Below are 20878 nucleotides of genomic sequence, written 5' to 3' on the forward strand. Positions count from 1 at the left end.
TATAAAAAATGGAAAACTAAGGCTCATAATAAGAATTTTTTTAAAAATGTTAAAAGATGGTTATTATGATTGTAAAACGGATAAAGATTTCATTTCTATGAATTACAGATTCAAATCGAAAGTTATACAAGGGAGTTTGAAGGAAAAGAGACTAAGGCTTTTGAGAAATATCCAGCAATGGTTAGATACTTAATCCAAGTAAGATTACAGCAAAAGATTATCTAAAGCAGAAGAAAATGGGTCTAACTGATGTTAAATATTCTGGGCCAAAAATTTTGAAAGTAATATTATTGTCACAAACTCTGAAAAAAGAGGTATTTTTGTAACATAAGATGATACCACCAACAAATTAGGTTAGAGGTCTAATATTGGAATAAAAAAATTAAATAACAAAATATCAAATACCGCCATGTCTGATCCTGTAACTCAATTAAATATAATTATCCTTCGGACACACCAATATCATCCATCAAGATTTAAGACATTTACTAATATCACATAAAATATAATGTTATTTTTGTAACAATTTTTTTGGGGATTTGGTACTTTAAACAGTACTCTACTATATACCTCACAGAAATATTTGAAAGAAAAAAAAGAGAGTACTACATTTGTGTTCGAACACCCATTTCTTGAGGCAAAATTGCCTCTCGCATACCTGGTCATATGACCAACGTGGTGTATTCTCATGAAACTGATGTTCCTTTACATGTTTCTGTAACTAACCCAATGCAACAATGGCTCTACTTGTTTCTCGAAAATACATGTCCTTTTTAATTAGTTTAATTATAGTAATGAACCACCCCTACAATATTTCTTTACCTGCATGCATACATATTATATTCAGGCAAAGAATAAATAAATTAGGTTTACTGAATAGGTGCCCGTGTTACAAAACTAATCAGCAATAATTTGAAATTTATACAACGAATAAGATGACAACTGAAACTGTTAATGTTACTGTTACTGCTAATGGTAACGGTAATGCTAAGACTGCAACGACAATGACGACCACCACCACCACCACCGTCAATGGTAATGCAGATGCGGCTGCTGCTGCTGCTGCTGCTGCAGGAGGAAAGAACACTGAAACACAGAAGAAGAACAGGATTCAGGTTTCCAACACTAAGAAGCCTCTTTTCTTTTATGTCAATCTTGCCAAGGTATGTTAATATCTCATTATAATTTGAACCTTTTCTTTGACTATTATAAAATACATGATAGTTTATTATGCATGGCCATAAATCAAAATTCTCAATTTTATTAATTAAGGTTCATAGTCAATTGGTCCACATTTTCAGTATGCTCTTAATGGCTACCAATTTAAGTTAATGTGGCCAAAATGCTACTAGTATTTTGACATGCAAGAGTATATCTTCCAATTTTTCAGGGAAACATTACAAATGGTTTAATTATTTTTTTAAAAAATTTACATTTTTTTACTACTAAAATAATTAAGGTAATTAATAATACTTGACCCACATGCAGAGGTACATACAGCAGCACAATGAAGTTGAGCTTTCTGCATTGGGCATGGGTACTCCTCTTTGACCCTTCCTTCATCACTGTTTCCTGTACAAAGAAATTCAGATAATATACTTCCAAGTATATAATTTTGATAAATTAGTACAAGAAAAATAATTGTTATATAAATTAAAATAATTTCCGTCCACACTTCACAAAAAGACCTAAGTTCTAAAATGAACCTGCTGTGTTTACAGCTATAACTACTGTTGTTACGATTGCTGAGATCCTCAAGAACAATGGTCTGGCCATTGAGAAGAGTAAGTTATTTTAGCTTTAATATTTTATCTTTTCTTAATTTACAACTTATTTCAAATGAATACTGGGCCTTGGAGCATAAGAAGTATGTAGACACTAACAAGTTACTGCAATGAATAGAGGTTATCACATCAACAGTTGGCATGAAAGACGAAACCAGGGGCAGGCTCGTTCAGAAAGCTAAGGTGGGTTGATGTTTAGATTTTTCTTACCTTCCAATCATCCTATGTCTGACCTATAACTTAAATTCAATATGAAAATTTTAAATCGCGATTTCTTTGCAAAACATTTGCAATGAAAACAAAAACTAGACCCATCATGTTGAGATCACGACATACTGAGAAACTATCGGTTACAATGAATGAATTATACAGATAGAGATTGTGCTGGAAAAGACGGAGAAGTTTGACAGTCTGGTGACAAACAACACAGCAACAGCAGCTGCTGCGCCTGCAACGGACCAGTCAGCAGCGACTGAAAATGGTGAAAACAAGCAGTAGCATCCTTTAAAGATACCTATGTTGTTGTATAATGCGTTTATTTCTTTCTATACTTGGGAGTTTTTAGATACAGGTGTATTCAGCATTTTCCAGTTCGAACTCGAGACTGCTGCTACTGCATATGCTAAGACCACAAGGAAGCGGACAACCCAACCTATGAGCACCTAATCTTGCTTTAACATGCAAGATAATCTGTTTTTGTAGGATATAAGAGGTTGTTTAACTCCTTATACTTGTTCAGAAATGTTGTACAACTTATACTATTTCAGATTACTGCTTACATGTATGATGATGACCATCCCACCATGAGTGATGCAACTATTCAAATAATATTCCAGAAGTTTCAGTTTGGACACTTTTGTATGAGTTTCTTCTTCTATATGCTCTATCACTTTTTCTTTCTTTCTTTGCTCGATAAATTTCTCAGTGTCCAAAACAAATTCATGACGTGCTCCAATATTTTTACTAAAATATATTTTTAAAAACAAGAATCTTCCACTACAACTTTATTTTTGACATCTTAACCACTAGCTAAAGATTGTTCAGTAGACATGACAGACAGTCCTCTGAAATCTGATTTACAAGCAGATATTTAGAAAACTATTTTTGCTTGGTAACCTTCAGATAAAACAAATATACAAACAAGACGTAGATGCATTTCTTTCTGAAGCATGAGGATCTCATTAATATCTGGCACTACACCCATGAAGGTCAGTAGTACAGAACTATCATGCAAGTTCTAAACTAATAAATTAAGACAAATAAAAATGCAAAGCTAGTGGAAAGTGGCAGAACAGAACCTCAGAGATAAGACTTGGACTTATTGAACATGCTCAATGCTTCACCTGGTTGAGAAGGAACCTGTACAGCGCGTAAAATCCAGAACCATCCAACTGCATTGGAAAAAGCTACAAAAAGCATTACAGATCCTCACGACAAAAGATAGAATGAAGTGGAAGGACTATGTCAGAAAAGAAAAGTCAAAAGAAAAACTTCAAAAGATGATCATACTGCAGAATTAATGGGAAAAAGTAATAGGACTCAAGATTGCTAATCTTTATGAAGAAAGTCTAGAACACCTAATTTATTGCTGAACACGTATAAAAGTTCAACAAAAACTCAAACTATGAAAAACATGTTGTCTTAGACAAGATAGTCTTCAAGCTACTAGAATAACTTAAAATGTTGCAACTAGAGAAATCTGAGTCAAGAATAGATAAAGTCCTAAAGTCACAAGCCAATTAACCATCATTCCACACCAAAAGGCCACCTCTCATGTCACTACATGTAGCTACTTTTTGTAAACATATCAATAATGAGACCTTATTAAGGCTGTAACAGATTCCACAACTGTCCGCATTAAAATACTCATACTAGAGCAGTAGCTTGGTCAGTAGCATGGTTTCATACTCTTTAAACGTTAAAGTAAGTATTTAAAAGTACAGCTTATTCTGTTAAGCGTATTGATATAACATAAAACATATATTGCACACACAATGAACATCTTGGGTGCACAAAATTAACACACCAAAAACTCAACTCTAAATAGTATTGTCCTTCCCTGATCCCTTTATAGACAAAATAGGTAAAAAATAAATTACAGGTCAGTGTACCTTCATAATTCAAGCAGGAAAAAGCACAGTTTCCAGGTAGAGCGTAGAGAATTACTGCTTCCATAAAGACAGCCCAAGATACTTCCTAAATGACTACAGGTAGACCAGGCATCCAAAAAAACCATAACCTATAAGAATCTTAAGTAAGACTAGTACCTGTACACCATAATAAACATTTGTACTGGTGTGCTGATGTAAAAACATCACAGCAGAGAAACACGCCTATATTGGTACTCGTTGTCAGAGCACGGACGTCTTAGTTGTAGGTAACAGGGGCCAGAAAGTAGAAGCATACTTTAGCATTACATTGCAAGTTAACGATGCACTGTGAGAATGGACTAATAAAGGCTATTGTGTCAGCCACAATAAATCAGGTTCCCTTAATCAACACAAGATCGCAGAAACAATATATCAATAGTAAATTATGATATAACGATCTTAGGATTAGCGTTAAAAGACAGAGTACTGGGGTGATATTACAAGGATCTTGATGCATGTTGAGACTTTGCGGTTTCTCTCAATACAGCACCGACAATTGCTGCTTGCTCCAGACACTCGGCCTTATGCAAAGCATCCAAAAGGATAACACAAGTTTTAGAATATATATGACAGCCTTTTAACCTGGTTTCCTCAAAAAGTTTGAATGCTTCCGTTGCCCTATTTGATACACTTAACCCTTCTATCATTGTATTATAACAAGCAGAATCAGGTACACCTCCATTTGCCTTGAACCTTTTAAAGAGCACCTCAGCCTCAAATACTTGTCCAGCTTTTGCAAGCCCTGAGATCATGGTGGTATAGGTGATCATATTGGGTTTAAATCCTAACTTTTGCATCTCCTGCCAAAAAACAAAGGCCTTGTTGAACTTCCGAACCCTACAAAGACCATTTATCAATATGCTGTATGTAACACCATTGGGAGCACATTTCAAGTCTTTCATTGAATTAAAGCAAACAAGGGCTTCGTCAATTTCCTCTGCCTTCACTAGTGCATCAAGTAAGCAGTTCCATGTGTAAACATTTGCTGTCAACCCATTTTGCATCAGCTCTTCCATTATAAGATACGCTTCATCGATTCTACCGACCTTTCCAAATCCGTCAATAAGACTACTATAGACCACCAAATTTAGTTTAATGCCTTTTGATTTTGCTTCCTCGAAAAGCATGTAAGCTTCATCAAGCCTGTCAATTTTTGCAAGCCCGTCAATGACAGAACCATATGTAACTACAGTGGGTTGTTGACCCTTCACCTTCATTTCCTCAAGTAGCTGGTATGCTTTGTTGACTTTCCCAGCTTTGCAAAATCCATCAATAACAGTGTTATAGGCTAAGGTATCTAAAACATATCCCTGCTCCTTCATTAAATAGAACAATTCGTATGTTTCACGAGCACATCCTGCTTTTATGAGACCATGGATTAGTATTGAATAGCTCCTCACATCTGGTATGAAACCTCGCGCTTTGATTTCTTCAAACAAAGCTCTGCCTTTCTCTGTTTCACCAGCTTTAAAGACACAATCCATGTACGTATTCAGGAGGGTTAGGTCCGGAGAAACACCTCGACGGACCATTTCTTTATATATTTTGTGACCATCCTCCTCTCTCCCAGATATGAAAAAATTTCGGATGAGAGATGTGTAGGCAATAGCATTAGGAACATGACCAGAATCTAACATCTGTTCATAGAGACTGTAAGCTTCATCCACTCTGCCATTTCTGCCCAGACCGTTGATTAAAGAACAAAAAGTAACAGAATCTGGAGTACAAACTTTATAATCCATTTCTTTAAATAGTGAATAGGCTTCTTCGAACAATCCGGACTTAGAAAGTCTATCTATCATTATGTTCATAGTCCGTACATTGGGAAACAAACCAGCTGCTTTCATGTTGTCACGAATCTCCAAAGCAGCCTCAAGTTTCCTTGCCTTGCAGAACATGTCTATAAGGATATTATATGTTGAAAGATTAGGTTTTGCATCTTTTTTCATCTCCTCAAAGATTCTTAGAGACTCGTCAGTCTTACCCTTCTTTCCGAGGCAAGTAAGAATACAATTATATGCAATCACACTTGGAATGCACCCCTTTAGTCTTTGTCGTTCGAGTAGCTTGTATGCTTCATCAAACTTTCCCGCCAATCCATAACCCATAATCATGGTGTTATAAGCATATGCACATGGGACTTTCCTGTTCTGCTCCATATGCTCAAACATATTCACAGCTTCATCCAATCTATTAGCTTTACAGAGTACTCCTATCATGCTAGTATATGTCACATCATCAGGACTTAGGCCATGTGTTTTCATCTCATGAAATAATTTCCAAGCCATGTCCACTTTACCAACCTTGCCAAAGGAATCGATACAGACATTGTAGAGAACTATATCCGCATCACAGGAGTTGCTTTTCATCTCATCCAACAATGATAGTGCAGCATCAACCCGCCCCTCCCTGGCAAATACTCGAATTACAGTTGTAAATAAATGCACTGTTACTTCATACCCTAATTCTTGCATCTGATGAAACAACGACAGCGTAAGATCAGCTTCATGAGCTTCAGATAAAGCACCTATAAGAGTTGTATAAGCAGAAAAAGCCGGGCGAATTTTAAATTTCCTCATTATTTGAATAATATTGTAAGCTTCTCTAAGTTTATGAGACTTTACACAACTAACAACTATATCAATACATACACTATTAGAAGGTCCAAAACCAGCTAAACTCATCTCCTCCAAAATTCGTTCTAGTAAATCAAAACTTTTACTCTTCACCATTACCATAAGAAGGGCATTGTACGCTTCTTGACAGTGTGCTTTGTTAGCTACTTTTTCAGTCCATCGGAAATAATTCACTGCCAAGTCTACATTTTTCAGTCGTCGTAAAACCCCAACAAGCAATTCAGTATGAGGTAAATGATCATAAGACGATAAAACATTCTCAAAAGAAGCTGCCCAAGGACCACTTTCCAAAATGTGACACACTTGATCAACTCCCTGTCGTGCACCGTCCAACTTTTTTACATTTTCTTGACTACCTCCATCAGAAACCGACCTTTCATTCCTATCGGAAGTCCCGGAAAATGAAGATGATGATAATGTCTTAACCCGGGAGCATTTCAGGCCATACCGAATCATCACACCTGCATACCCCAGATAAAGAAATTCAATATTGATTAAGACACGCAAAAGGGGGGCAGAACAAAATGAGTAAAATAGAGTACATAAATGATTAGTTTTAATAAAATTCTTCCAATTGTATGTATATGTGCACAACAAAAACTTAATAATTTACATAAAAATATATAAGTACACAGTGAAGCTGCTGCATATATACACATATACAAGAGAAATGTGTATATAGATTAATTAGTGAATGAAAAGAATGATACCATGGTTGTTGAAGAGTTTGCTGATCAGCATCTTGATGAGTGAGTGGGGGGTATAGCTCAGGTGAGTTTAAGATGAGTTGAAATCACAAAGATTACTTCATTTTCTTAATGGGAAATGAATTAAAATTGAATTGGGGAAGAATACAAATATTAGGGTTTTACTGGGCTTACCAATACTACAACTACTGTAACGCAACTGGAGTTGGCTCAAACCGGGAGTCCGAGGATTTTCTTTTCCTTTTAAAATAAATATAAAACAAATATATTAGAAAAAAAAAATATAAACAAATTATATTATATCCTATATATAATTCACACAAGGGAGTTAGAGCATGTGCTCTGCATAAACCCAAGTCCTCTGCCAAATTCTGTATTTTGTGTGTCACATAAGCAGAGCGGGATCAACAAAAAAGTTGGCCATATTATTCCAATGCAAAGTCCTCTGTCAAATTCTATATTTTCAAGTTTATAACCTTAATATTAACGTTCTGTATGTTCTGCATAACCAAGTTTATAATAGAGGAAAGATAAAATATAATTAAAAAATAAAAAAGCAATCAACAGGCAAGAGTTGGCCAAGTCCAAGTAGGCGGGCCTTGACCAACTTTCTAATTTCACTCCAACGCATGTGCAAGGCCTGACTGCTTCTCTCTCTCCGCCACATCAGATAGTCGGGCTCGCGCTGCACTTGCTCTTAATTTGTTCATGATTTGTTCGGGTATAAACGGTAATTTCATAAGGTCGATTTCAATAGCTATGAATGTGTACATTACACTCTCTTCTATCTCTTCATCCATTTTGCTATTTCTCCTCTCTCGCAGTGTCTCTCTCTCACACATGATTTGTTCGTCACAGGTATAGACAGTAATACAAAATACTTAATAATGTTATGTTTTCAAATTCAAAACTTTATTCTCAAATGTGTTTTGTTCGTACTTTATTCATATATATAAATAATTTAATATTTTAAAATCCAAACTGGAAATTGGTGAACCCTAAAATATTAAGGGATTTTTGCAATACTCAATCTACAAAAAATATTTGCAAAAATACGGATCAACCTCATATGCAACCGTTTCAACCTCTTATGCAACCCGCGTCCGTATTTTTACAAATATTTTCATAAAAGTGGTATTTTTGGTAAATTCTCAAATATTAAAAATAATTAATAATTAGAGTTCAGCCCTAAACCCTAGAATAAATTAGGGTTTAGGCTCTAGGCCCTAAACACTAAACCCTAAACCCTAAATCGATGTATCTCTTATTAATTTATTTTTTAATATTTCTAAAACCCAAAAGGGGATTGGTGAACCCTAAAATGTTAAAAATTGTTAAATTATGGCCTATTTTTTAATATTTTTGGATTCACTAATTCTCAATTTAATGTTAAAAAATATTAAAATATATATATATATATATGTGAATAAAATACGAACAAAATAACCCTTAAAGTAGCGTTTTAAGGTTAAAAACATAACTTAATCTAACATTATAGGTAAAAAAATTAAAATAAAAAAACATGAAAACGTTGATCCATTTAACATCATTTAACATTATCCTTGAAAACTGGAGATTGTGTTGGGTTGTATAGAAAACGTAAGATGAAGTTACGTTTAAGCATTAAAAAAAGAAAAAAAAAATTAGAAAACGGAAGGCGCAGTAACGTTTTTGTTAAATATGAAGCTAATGTTTTTAAAACATTCGAAGGTGAACATGCATCAAGCTGCGCAACTAGATCTTGTTTAATTGCAAAACCTAGTCGTTGAAATACATATCATATCGGTATCGATACTGATATCATTACATTCTTATTCATGACCTTTTGTACTCTTCTCAGAAATTCAACCGCATCACAAGCCAAAAATCTGAATGTGTGAAAAACAAACGGCATAAAACTGGAGATTGTGTTGGGTTGTATAGAAAACGTAAGATGAAGTTACGTTTAAGCATTAAAAAAAGAAAAAAATAATAAGAAAATGGAAGGCGCGGTAACGTTTTTGTTAAATATGAAGCTAGTGCTTTTAAAACATTCGAAGGTGAACATGCAACAAGCTGCGCAGCGAGATCTTGTTTAATTGCAAAACCTAGTCGTTGAAATACATATCATATCGATATCGATGCTAATATCATTACATTCTTATTCATGACCTTTTGTACTCTTCTCAGAAATTCAACCGCATCAAAAGCCAAAATCTGAATATGTCAAAAACAAACGGCATAAAACTGTGTTGATTATATTCACACGCCTGATCATGTTTAATAATATTCGTTTCAACTACTTTTGTTGCTGCCTGGTCAACTATAAATATCCCATTACCAAAACTGTTAAGTGAAACTCCTGCAAGATCAATACATGTGTGTTTTCCTGCATTGTAACTGTATACAAAAACATCAGTCGATATAAGAGTCGTGAACTTCTCCAAGGGTAGGAAAATTTACCGGCGCCTATTTCTTAGCGGGAATCCCTACCCTTCAAAGAGTATCGTACACCACATCTCTGACCATGTGTTGTGCAATACATGTCTATATATAACAAGACTAAGTCATATTGACAACCCTAAGGATAAGTTATATGATGATCTATATTTATATATTGTAATTGTATTCCTTGAGTCTGTAAAAATATTTTGTAGATTATACTGGGGGATTTTTCTGTAAAAAACCTTCAAGCTAAGAAATAAACTCTGGAAGAAGATCAAATCCTGATCATGCCTCAGAGAAAAGTGTAGCAGCTTAGATTTGAATAAAACTGTTCTAGGAAAAAGGTTCTAAGTTAGATTTCGACAAGTCACAGATCAAGGGATATCGAGAAGTCTGTCGAGAAGTCCAAAATGACTTATCGAGAAGTCTCGAGAGATATCGATAAGTCAATCTACATGTAGAAATCTTAAATATAGACAAGTCAAATTTCTTATGTAGAGAACTGGAGATATCGACAATCCATTTCTTCATGTAGAGATCTAGAGATATCAACAAGCCAAATCCTCATATAGAGAACTCAACATGTCAAGAAGTCAAAAAGCTTATATCGAGAACTAGAGATGTCGACAAGCTATTCTACATGTCGAGAACTAAAGACCTCGACAAGCCATTTACATATGTCGAGAACTCGAGATATCGATAAGTCATTTTACTTATCAATATGTCACTTCTCTACAGGATAAAAGGAGACCTCATCAAACCTATCTCATAATTCAGAATGCAGACATGTTCAAGATTCAAGATTTTCAGTCAATAAACAATTCGTTCACTGGATTGGAAAGACTACAAAAACAGCTTGAAGAATACAAGATCAAGGGTCAAGATTCACTGAACAAAGGATGCTCACGGACCTAAAAGATTCTGCACAGATTTGCTAACACCAGAAAAGTAAATAGACAAGATAGCTTTAGAAACTGCGTGACTACATTTTAGTGCAAATTTTGTAATCTCGTGTTGTTGGTCTACAAAGCATGCACTGGTCCTTAGTTTAAAAGTAACAAACAGATCTAGAAAAATCTTGTATTCTCTCTCAAGATTTGTAGCTGAGTACTTATTATTAAGAACACAGATTTGTAACAAAACAAACTTGATTAATACAATTAAGTGAGTTTTTGGATATTATGTTTTGTGTGTTTATTGTTAAACATTATATCTCTACAATTCTCATCTACTTTGTTCATCCATAAGCCAAACAATTATAAAAGTCAAGTGAAATCCAAGAACCACATTCCACCCCCTCTGTGCTATATTTCACTACACTCAATATCTAACAAGTGATATTAGAGCAAAACGTAAACAGATAAAGATCTTGGAAGAATGAGTGCTCAGAAATTAAGCAGCATCAAGATACCTGTCTTTGACAAGATCAACTACAGTATGAAATAAGAAAATAATGATGTTCATAAGTCTAACAGCCCGCACTTCCGGACTATGAATTCTAAATCGAAACTAAAATAAAAATAGATTCTTATTTCGATAATTCAAAAATAACCAAAAGAGTCAAAGCAGCGGTCAACCTTTACTAAATCTAAAAACCATAAAATCGGAGACGCAGCTCCATAAATTCGATAAATAATGTCTAACGAATAATCAAATTCATTCTTATGGAACGAAAGTCTTATTCAAACTAAATAGCACGAAAATCCACGAAGTTCACATCCTTATTCAAATTCATAGCTTACCAACCTGAGATAGAGAAAATGGATGAGCTACACAGCTCAACAAGTACACATTGACTAACTCTTAAACAAAAAAACAATGGGTGTTTTAATAAAACGATTTTTCACAAAACAATAATAATTTTGTAAAATATTTTCTAAAAATAGATCCAACCCAAAGTTTTATATTTTAAAATTCAGAATTTAAAACAGATTAGAGCAGATTTTGTAACAAATCATGATTGAATAAAACATAACGAAAAGATAATTCTTATAAATATCACAGTGTTGATCTACGACCACACTTTGCCAGTAGCCGACATCTAATTCTTATTCTTATTCTTTATACCATACTTTGCCAGTGGTCGACATCTAAAGTTCAATAATTACGCGCCCTTAATAGGTATCTAAAGTTGCACACTTGTGCACCTACTAAGGGTATCTAAGGCTCGTTCCGGAACTATAGCGTAAATTACGAACGAGTTTGAAAACGTAGAGACTGGGTTCTAAAATTCACAAATACTTATATCTTATAATTTCGAAATCAAAGTTCTATATCTTATACGAAATTAAGTACAAGATTGAAATATCTTTTTCGAAAATTAAAAGTCAAAAGTACTTACCTCAAAGTCAACACTTAAAATCCAAAGTTAATAACACGAACAAATCCTAAAATTGATAAGCAAACATAATAAATTATTTTAATCTAAACATGACACATTGTACTACTGACGAAGCATACGTTTGATCATAAAAAGGTCGGACATGAACTTAACATAGACTTATCCTTAAAATTTAAACAATGAATTCGTATTAAATTATTAAGCAAAGAGGTCATCCAGCAAATTAGAAAAACAAAAAAACATAACAATGGGCCATAAAGCCCAATATGGCACTCGAGTAGAAGTATTTGCAAGTCTGGTGGTGTTTTACACTTGATATATTCAAACCTAGCATGTATTCTTTAGTTGACAATAAACACCAAGCATGCATACAAGTTAATTAATATCAAATTAACATACTTGGTGACATCATGCTTGTGCAGTGAATCAGTATTAAATCATATTAAATTATAAGAACATACATATTACCAACTTGTACCATAATTTGACACTTAATCATGCATACACTAAAATTGTAAAAAAAAATTAAAAAAAACATGCTTTATTAATATAAAAAAATCAAGAAACAAGTATTCGTATAAAACCAAAGCCAACAAGCATTCATAATAAAATATTTTTAACAAAGAAGGTGAGCAGACGAAAGTGTAATTAAAATCCATTGCACATATTAATAATAATGAACTAAAATAATATACCTCCGTGTAAACATAACCAAATATACTTCAACTCTTAAAATAGTAAGTTTTAAATCGTTTAAATCTGATATTAGCAGAAATTATGGTAGATTATATGATCCTCGAAAACCGTACAAGAAAAGGCATGCTTAAATTTTTTCTTTAAGAAAACATGACAGAAGACACTTTAAAGTATACAAATAATAGGCACACTGCTTATAATAGGCACACTACTAGGGTCTAATCATGAAATTCACATACAAAGTTAAGTAAAAGAATCAAGTTGCAAGACATATTTGATCCAGACTTGTTAATATCACAAGTAGGCAAAATCACGGGAGAGCAGATAGACAAAATATAAAAGCTATAAACATAGTTAAACAGATTCATGCACCTCTGCGACGAATTTTCTGTACGAGTCTTTTCATAGTCTAAGGAGTTATTATATAGTCATACAAAACCCTAATTCTAATTAGGTAATAATATACTCTCTCCAAGTAAATTCCTAAAATAAAATATTTGACACACACAAATATCTAAATTAAAAAGATTTCGATTTTCTAATGTATTCTCACACTTCTTTCCACAAATAACAAATATTTTCACAAATCAACTAACTTGCACAAAAAGTTTCTTGAACATTCTAAATAAATATTTATCTAAACGAAATAATATCTAATATCCAATAAATAAATTAAATATAAAATTACGGATTTTACATTCTTCCCTCCTTAAAAGAATTTGGTCCCCAAATTCACAAAAATTAAATTAAATTAAATAAGTCACCAAAAGAAAAGAAATCATACCTTAATTGCGATAGTTGTCATTTCATATGAGCTGAAACACACGTCCTTTACCCATATTATTATCTACTTCTTTCCTTGGTGGCGGTGGCGGGTTGTGCGGGCAATTCGAAATTTTGTGTCCAACTTCTCCGCAATGAAAACAAGCACCTGTATTCAACTGGCAGACTTTGTCTGGATGATTCTTGCTGCACCTCGTACACCTCTCTCGATCACCTTGACCTCCGATGTTATCGTACATGTGTGGCTTCTTGAGTGGTCCCCCTTGAAAAGATTGCCCACCAGTTTGAGTGAATCGCCTCTTATTCCAGCTGCCAGATGCCTTTTCAGATTCTTCCAAGCCCCTCTCGATCACTAACGCCTTGTTGAGGACAACCTCGTATGTATGAAGTTCAAAAGACGCCACAGAGTTCCTGATGTCACTTCGAAGTCCCTCTTCCAATCTTCTTGCTCGATTGCTCTCATCTGCCACTAAGGTTGACGCGTACTTCGCAAGCTTTGCAAATTCTGTTTCATACTGAATGACGGTTCTGCCACCTTGTTGAAGCCGAATGAAATCCATTTCTTTCTGCAGACCAACTGTTCTCGGAAAGTACTTGTCCTCCAAAGCCTTCTTGAACTTTGCCCACGTATACAGTTCGGGATTTTCTTCAAGATTCACTGTTGTCTCGTTCTTCCTCTTTTCCATGAGCCACCAGTCATAAGCACTTCCTTGCAATTGGTACACAGCTAAGGTCACCTTCTGCTGCTCAGTGCTCTCTAGAAGTCCAAAATCTTTTTCCATATCTTGGATCCACATCTTAACGATAGCCGGGTATGAGCTCCATCAAAAGTTGGCGGGTTCAAACGCTTGAACTAAGAGACGATGTTAGGCTTTAGTTGTTGATTCATAAGTACAGCTAGAGTTTCAGCCAGCTGGTCAAAGACATTTCCACCTTCATCATTGTTTCCTTGATTGCCATTGTTGTTCTGATTTTCGTTGTTGTTCTGATTATTTTCGTCCATCTTTTCTAGAACACACAAAACAATTTCTAAATTTATAGTCAATGAATAAAAAGCACAAAGTCAAGCATATCAAATAATCACACAAACAAATATCTAAATCAAATATTATTTCTTAAGACCTATACGATAGTCTACAGGATCGCATCCTAGGGAATGTACAACTCCCATACCTAATACACTCCGAAGAACAGCCCGTTCTGATACCAACTATAACAGCCCGCACTTCAGGACTGTTAATTCAATATCGAAACTAAAATAAAAATAAATTCTTATTTCGATAATTCAAAAATAACCAGAAGAGTCAAAGCAGCGGTCAAACTTTACTAAATATAAAAACCATAAAATCGGAGACACAACTCCATAAATTTGAAAAATAATGTCAAACAGATAATCAAATTCATTCTTATGGTACGAAAGTCTTATTCAAACTAAATAGCACGAAAATCCATTAAGTTCACATCCTTATTCAAATCCAGAGCTTACCAACATGAGATAGAGAAAAGGGATGAGCTACACAGCTCAGCAAGTACAAATTGACTAACTCTTAAACAGGAAAATAATGGGTGTCTTAATAAAATGATTTTTCTCAAACCAATAATAATTTGTAAGATATTTTCTAAAAATAGATCCAACCCAAAGTTTTATATTATAAAATTCAGAATTTAAAACAGATTAAAGCAGATTTTATAACAGATCATGACAGAATAAAACAGAACGAAAAGATAATTCTTATAAATATCACAATGTTGATCTACGGCCACACTTTGCCAGTAGCCGACATCTAATTCTTATTCTTATTCTTTATACCACACTTTGCCAGTGGTCGACATCTAAAGTTAAATAATTACGCGCCCTTAATAGATATCTAAAGTTGCACACTTGTGCGCCTACTAAGGGTATCTAAGGCTCGTTCCAGAACTATAGCATAATTTACGAACGGGTTCGAAAACGTAGAGCCTGGGTTCTAAAATTCAAAATACTTATATCTTATAATTTCGAAATCAAAGTTCTTATATCTTATACGAAATTAAATACAGGATTGAAATATCTTTTTCGAAAATTAAAAGTAAGTCAAAAGTACTTACCTCAAAGTCGACACTTAAAATCCGAAGTTAATAACACGAACAAATCCTAAAATTAATAAGCAAACATAATAAATTATTTTAATCTAAACATGACACATTGTACTACTGACGAAGCATACGTTTGATCATGAAAAGGTTGGACATGAACTAAACAGAGACTTATCCGTAAAATTTAAACAATGACTTCGTATTAAATTATTAAGCAAAGAGGTCATCTATATCGACGTTGGCCAGCAAATTAGAAAAACAAAAAAATATAGCCAAATGGGCCATAAAGCCCAATATGGCACTCAAGTAGAAGTATTTGCAAGTCTGGTGGTTTTTCACACTTGATATATTCAAACCTAGCATGTATTCTTTAGTTGACAATAAACACCAAGCATGCATACAAGGTAATTAATATCAAATTAACATACTTGGTGACATCATGCTTGTAGAGTGAATCAGTATTAAATCATATTAAATTACAAGAACATACATATTACCAACTTGTACCATAATTTGACACTTAATCATGCATACAATAAAATTGTAAAAAAAAATTAAAAAAAACATGCTTTATTAATATAAAAAAAATCAAGAAACAAGTATTCGTATAAAATCAAAGCCAACAAGCATTCATAATAAAATATTTTTAACAAAGAAGGCGAGCAGACGAAAGTGTTATTAAAACCCATTGCACATATTATAATAATGAACTAAAATAATATACCTCTGTGTAAACATAACCAAATATACTTCAACTCTTAAAATAGTACGTTTTAAATCGTCTAAATATGATATTAGCAGAAATTATGGTAGATTATATGATCCTCGAAAACCGTACAAGAAAAGGTACGCTTATATTTTTTCTTTAAAAAAACATGACAGAAGACACTTTAAAGTATACAAATAATAGGCACACTGCATATAGTAGGCACACTACTAGGGTCTAATCATGAAATTCACATACAGAGTTAAGTAAACGAATCAAGTTACAAGACATATTTGATCTAGACTTGTTAATATCACAAGTAAGCAAAATCATGGGAGAGCAGATAGACAAAATATAAAAGCTATAAACATAGTTAAAAAGATTCACGCACCTCTGCGACGAATTTTCTGTACGAGCCTTTTCATAGTCTAAGGAGTTATTATATAGTCATACAAAACCCTAATTCTAATTAGGTAATAATATACTCTCTCCAAGTAAATTCCTAAAATAAAATATTTGACACACACAAATATCTAAATTAAAAAGATTTCGATTTTCTAATGTATTCTCACACTTCTTTCCACAAATAACAAATATTTTCACAAATCAACTAACTTGCACAAAAAGTTTCTGGAACATTCTAAATAAATATTTATCTAAACGAAATAATATCTAATATCTAATAAATAATTTAAATATAAATTACGGATTTTACATTCTTCCCTCCAGAAAAAAATTTGGTCCCCAAATTCACAAAAATTAAATAAATTAAATAAGTCACCAAAAGAAAAGAAATCATACCTTAATTTCGATAGTTGTCATTTCCTGTGAGCTGAAACACACGTCCTTTACCCATCTTGTTTTCTACTTCTTTCCTTGGTGGCGGTGGCGGGTTGTGCGGGCAATTCGAAATTTTGTGTCCAACTTCTTCGCAATGAAAACAAACACCTGTATTCCAACGACAGACTTTGTCTGGATGATTCTTGCTTTACCTCATACACCTCTCTCGATCACCTTGACCTCCGATGTTATCGTACATGTGTGGCTTCTTGATTGGCCCCCCTTAAAAAGATTGCCCACCAGTTTGAGTGAATCACCTCTTATTCCAGCTGCCAAATGCCTTTTCAGATTCTGCCAAGCCCCTCTCGATCACTAACGCCATGTTGAGGACAACCTCGTATGTATGAAGTTCAAAAGATGCAACAAAGTTCCTGATGTCACTTCGAAGTCCCTCTTCCAATCTTCTTGCTCGATTGCTCTCATCTGCCACTAAGTTCGACGCGTACTTCGCAAGCTTTGCAAATTCTGCTTCGTACTGAATGATGGTTCTTTCACCTTGTTGAAGCCGAATGAAATCCCTTTCTTTCTGCAGACGAACTGTTCTTGGAAAGTACTTTTCTTCCAAAGCCTTCTTGAACTTTGCCCATGTATACGGTTCGGGATTTTCTTCAAGATTCGCTATTGTCTCGTTCTTCCTCTTTTCCATGAGCCACCAGTAGTAAGCACTTCCTTACAATTGGTACACAGCTAAGGTCACCTTCTGCTGCTCAGTGCTCACTAGAAGTCCAAAACCTTTTTCCATCTCTTGGATCCACATCTCAATGATAGCCGGGTATGTAGCTCCATCAAAAGTTGGCGGGTTCAAACGCTTGAACTGAGAGACGATGTAAGGCTTCGGTTGCTGATTCATAAGTACAGCTAGAGTTTCAGCCATCTGGTCAATGACATTTCCTCCTTCATCATTGTTTCCTTGATTGCCATTGTTGTTCTGATTTTCGTTGTTGTTCTAATTATCTCCGTCCATCTTTTCTAGAAAACACAAAACAATTTCTAAACTTATAGTCAATGATCAAAAAGCACAAATTCAAGCATATCAAATAATCACACAAACAAATATCTAAATCAAATATAATTTCTTAAGACCTATACGATAGTCTATAGGATCGCATCCTAGGGAATGTACTAGTCCCATACCTAATACACTCCGAAGAACAGCCTGCTCTGATACCAACTGTAACAGCCCGCACTTCCGGACTATTAATTTTATCGAAACTAAAATAAAAATAGATTTTTATTTCGATAATTCAAAAATAACCAAAAGAGTCAAAGCAGCGGTCAAACTTTACTAAATTTAAAAACCATAAAATCGGAGACGCAGCTCCATAAATTCGATAAATAATGTCTAACAGATAATCAAATTCATTCTTATGGTACGAAAGTCTTATTCAAACTAAATAGCACGAAAATCCATGAAGTTCACATCCTTATTCAAATCCAGAGCTTACCAACCTGAGATAGAGAAAAGGGATGAGCTATACAGCTCAACAAGTACAAATTGACTAACTCTTAAACAGAAAAATAATGGGTGTTTTAATAAAACAATTTTTCTCAAACCAATAATAATTTTTTTTAAATATTTTATAAAAATAGATCCAACCCAAAGTTTTATATTTTAAAATTCAGAATTTAAAACAGAATAGAGCAGATTTTATAACAGATCATGATAGAATAAAACAGAACGAAAAGATAATTCTTATAAATACCACAATCTTGATCTACGGCCACGCTTTGCCAGTAGCCGACATCTAATTCTTATTCTTATTCTTTATACCACACTTTGCCAGTGGTCGGCATCTAAAGTTCAATAATTACGCGCCCTTAATAGGTATCTAAAGTTGCACACTTGTGCGTCTACTAAGGGTATCTAAGGCTAGTTCCGGAACTATAGCGTAAATTATGAACAAGTTCGAAAACGTTGAGACTGGGTTCTAAAATTCACAAATACTTATATCTTATAATTTCGAAATCAAAGTTCTTACATCTTATACGAAATTAAATACAGGACTGAAATATCTTTTTCGAAAATTAATAGTAAGTCAAAAGTACTTACCTCAAAGTCGACACTTAAAATCTGAAGTCAATAACACGAACAAATCCTAAAATTAATAAGCAAACATAATAAATTATTTTAATCTAAACATGACACATTGTACTATTGACGAAGCATACGTTTGATCATGAAAAGGTCGGACATGAACTTAATAGAGACTTATCCTTAAAATTTAAACAAGGAATTCGTATTAAATTATTAAGCAAAGAGGTCATCTATATCGACGTTGGCCAGCAAATTAGAAAAACAAAAAAAACATAACCAAATGGGCCATAAAGCCCAATATGGCACTCGAGTAGAAGAATTTGCATGTCTGGTGGTTTTTTACATTTGATATATTCAAACCTAGCATATATTCTTTAGTTGAAAATAAACACCAATCACGCATACAAGTTAATTAATATCAAATTAACATACTTGGTGACATCATGCTTGTGCAGTGAATCAGTATTAAATCATATTAAATTACAAGAACATACATATTACCAACTTGTACCATAATTTGACACTTAATCATGCACACTAAAATTGTAATTTTATTTTTTAAAAAAACATGCTTTATTAATATAAAAAAAATCAAGAAACAAGCATTCGTATAAAATCAAAGCCAACAAGCATTCATAATAAAATATTTTTAACAAAAAAGGTGAGCAGACGAAAGTGTAATTAAAACCCATTGCACATATTAATAATAATGAACTAAAATAATATACCTCCGTGTAAACATAACCAAATATACTTCAACTCTTAAAATAGTAAGTTTTAAATCGTTTAAATCTAATATTAGCAGAAATTGTGGTAGATTATGTGATCCCCGAAAACCGTACAAGAAAAGGTATGCTTATAATTTTTCTTTAAAAAAAATATGACAAAAGACACTTTAAAGTATACAAATAATAGGCACACTGCATATAATAGGCACACTACTAGGGTCTAATCATGAAATTTACATACAGAGTTAAGTAAAAGAATCAAGTTGCAAGACATATTTGATCCAAACTTGTTAATATCACAACTAAGCAAAATCACGGGAGAGCAGATAGACAAAATATAAAAGCTATAAACATAGTTAAAAAGATTCACGCATCTCTGCGGTGAATTTTCTGTACGAGCTTTTTCATAGTCTAAGGAGTTATTATATAGTCATACAAAACCCTAATTCTAATTAGGTAATAATATACTCTGTAATATCCCATATTTTTCAGATATTATTATTATTATTATTTGAAATTGTTTATGTGATTTTTAGTGAATTATCTGGTAATTGGAGTTGATGTTTTGGATGTTTATATATGATATTCTTTGAGAATTCTAATTTTTATATGTGCAGAATAGAATATAGATAATTGAGATATTTTCTGGTAATTTTTGGACTATTATATGAATTTATAATGTTTTTTGGATTTATTAATTATTTTCTGTATAATTACAAAACTATTTTTGTAAAGCCGGGAATCGTTCAACTTCAACCGTTTCTGCGTTTTTATAATCCGAAACTCTTCAGAAAACTCCTTCCTAACCTAATCTGGATATACTAAACATTTTTCGTGTTTTAACTTTTTCAATCGGATTACGGTTTTAATATTTTCATATAAAGTGTTTTATAAGACGCCTGATTTTAATAATTATTCAAATCGGGTTGATAATTATCCAAAAATGATCGTTTTTACAGTTACTTAGCGGCT

At 33.4% G+C, this 20878-nt stretch overlaps 4 protein-coding genes and 1 long non-coding RNA gene across 5 annotated transcripts; 1 reads left to right on the forward strand and 4 right to left on the reverse strand.

Moving 5' to 3' along the window:
- Window positions 1-935: 935 nt before the first annotated feature.
- LOC141665595 (uncharacterized protein At2g34160-like) lies at window positions 936-2294 on the forward strand. Its single transcript, XM_074471582.1, has 5 exons — window positions 936-1163; window positions 1489-1537; window positions 1722-1784; window positions 1903-1967; window positions 2157-2294. Exons 1-5 carry the CDS (start codon window positions 936-938, stop codon window positions 2280-2282), a joined length of 531 nt encoding a protein of 176 aa, XP_074327683.1. The 3' UTR covers window positions 2283-2294.
- On the reverse strand, window positions 947-3889 carry LOC141665596 (uncharacterized). The gene is made up of 3 exons (XR_012552097.1): window positions 3083-3889; window positions 1499-1572; window positions 947-1086 (listed from the first exon to the last, which is right to left on the reverse strand). It is a non-coding gene; the product is annotated as an uncharacterized LOC141665596 (long non-coding RNA).
- Window positions 3890-4290: 401 nt separating this feature from the next.
- Window positions 4291-7530, reverse strand: LOC141665594 (uncharacterized). Its single transcript, XM_074471581.1, has 2 exons — window positions 7281-7530; window positions 4291-7031 (listed from the first exon to the last, which is right to left on the reverse strand). The coding sequence occupies exons 1-2, from the start codon at window positions 7309-7311 to the stop codon at window positions 4372-4374; spliced, it is 2691 nt and encodes an 896-aa protein (XP_074327682.1). The 5' UTR covers window positions 7312-7530; the 3' UTR covers window positions 4291-4371.
- A 6014-nt stretch (window positions 7531-13544) lies between these two features.
- On the reverse strand, window positions 13545-14318 carry LOC141665478 (uncharacterized). The gene has a single exon (XM_074471463.1). It carries the CDS (start codon window positions 14316-14318, stop codon window positions 13545-13547), a length of 774 nt encoding a protein of 257 aa, XP_074327564.1.
- Window positions 14319-17396: 3078 nt separating this feature from the next.
- LOC141665479 (uncharacterized) lies at window positions 17397-18017 on the reverse strand. The gene is made up of 2 exons (XM_074471464.1): window positions 17841-18017; window positions 17397-17780 (listed from the first exon to the last, which is right to left on the reverse strand). Exons 1-2 carry the CDS (start codon window positions 18015-18017, stop codon window positions 17397-17399), a joined length of 561 nt encoding a protein of 186 aa, XP_074327565.1.
- Window positions 18018-20878: the final 2861 nt, after the last annotated feature.

The sequence above is a fragment of the Apium graveolens genome, chromosome 6 (assembly GCF_009905375.1).
Source record: "Apium graveolens cultivar Ventura chromosome 6, ASM990537v1, whole genome shotgun sequence".
Lineage (NCBI taxonomy): Eukaryota > Viridiplantae > Streptophyta > Magnoliopsida > Apiales > Apiaceae > Apium > Apium graveolens.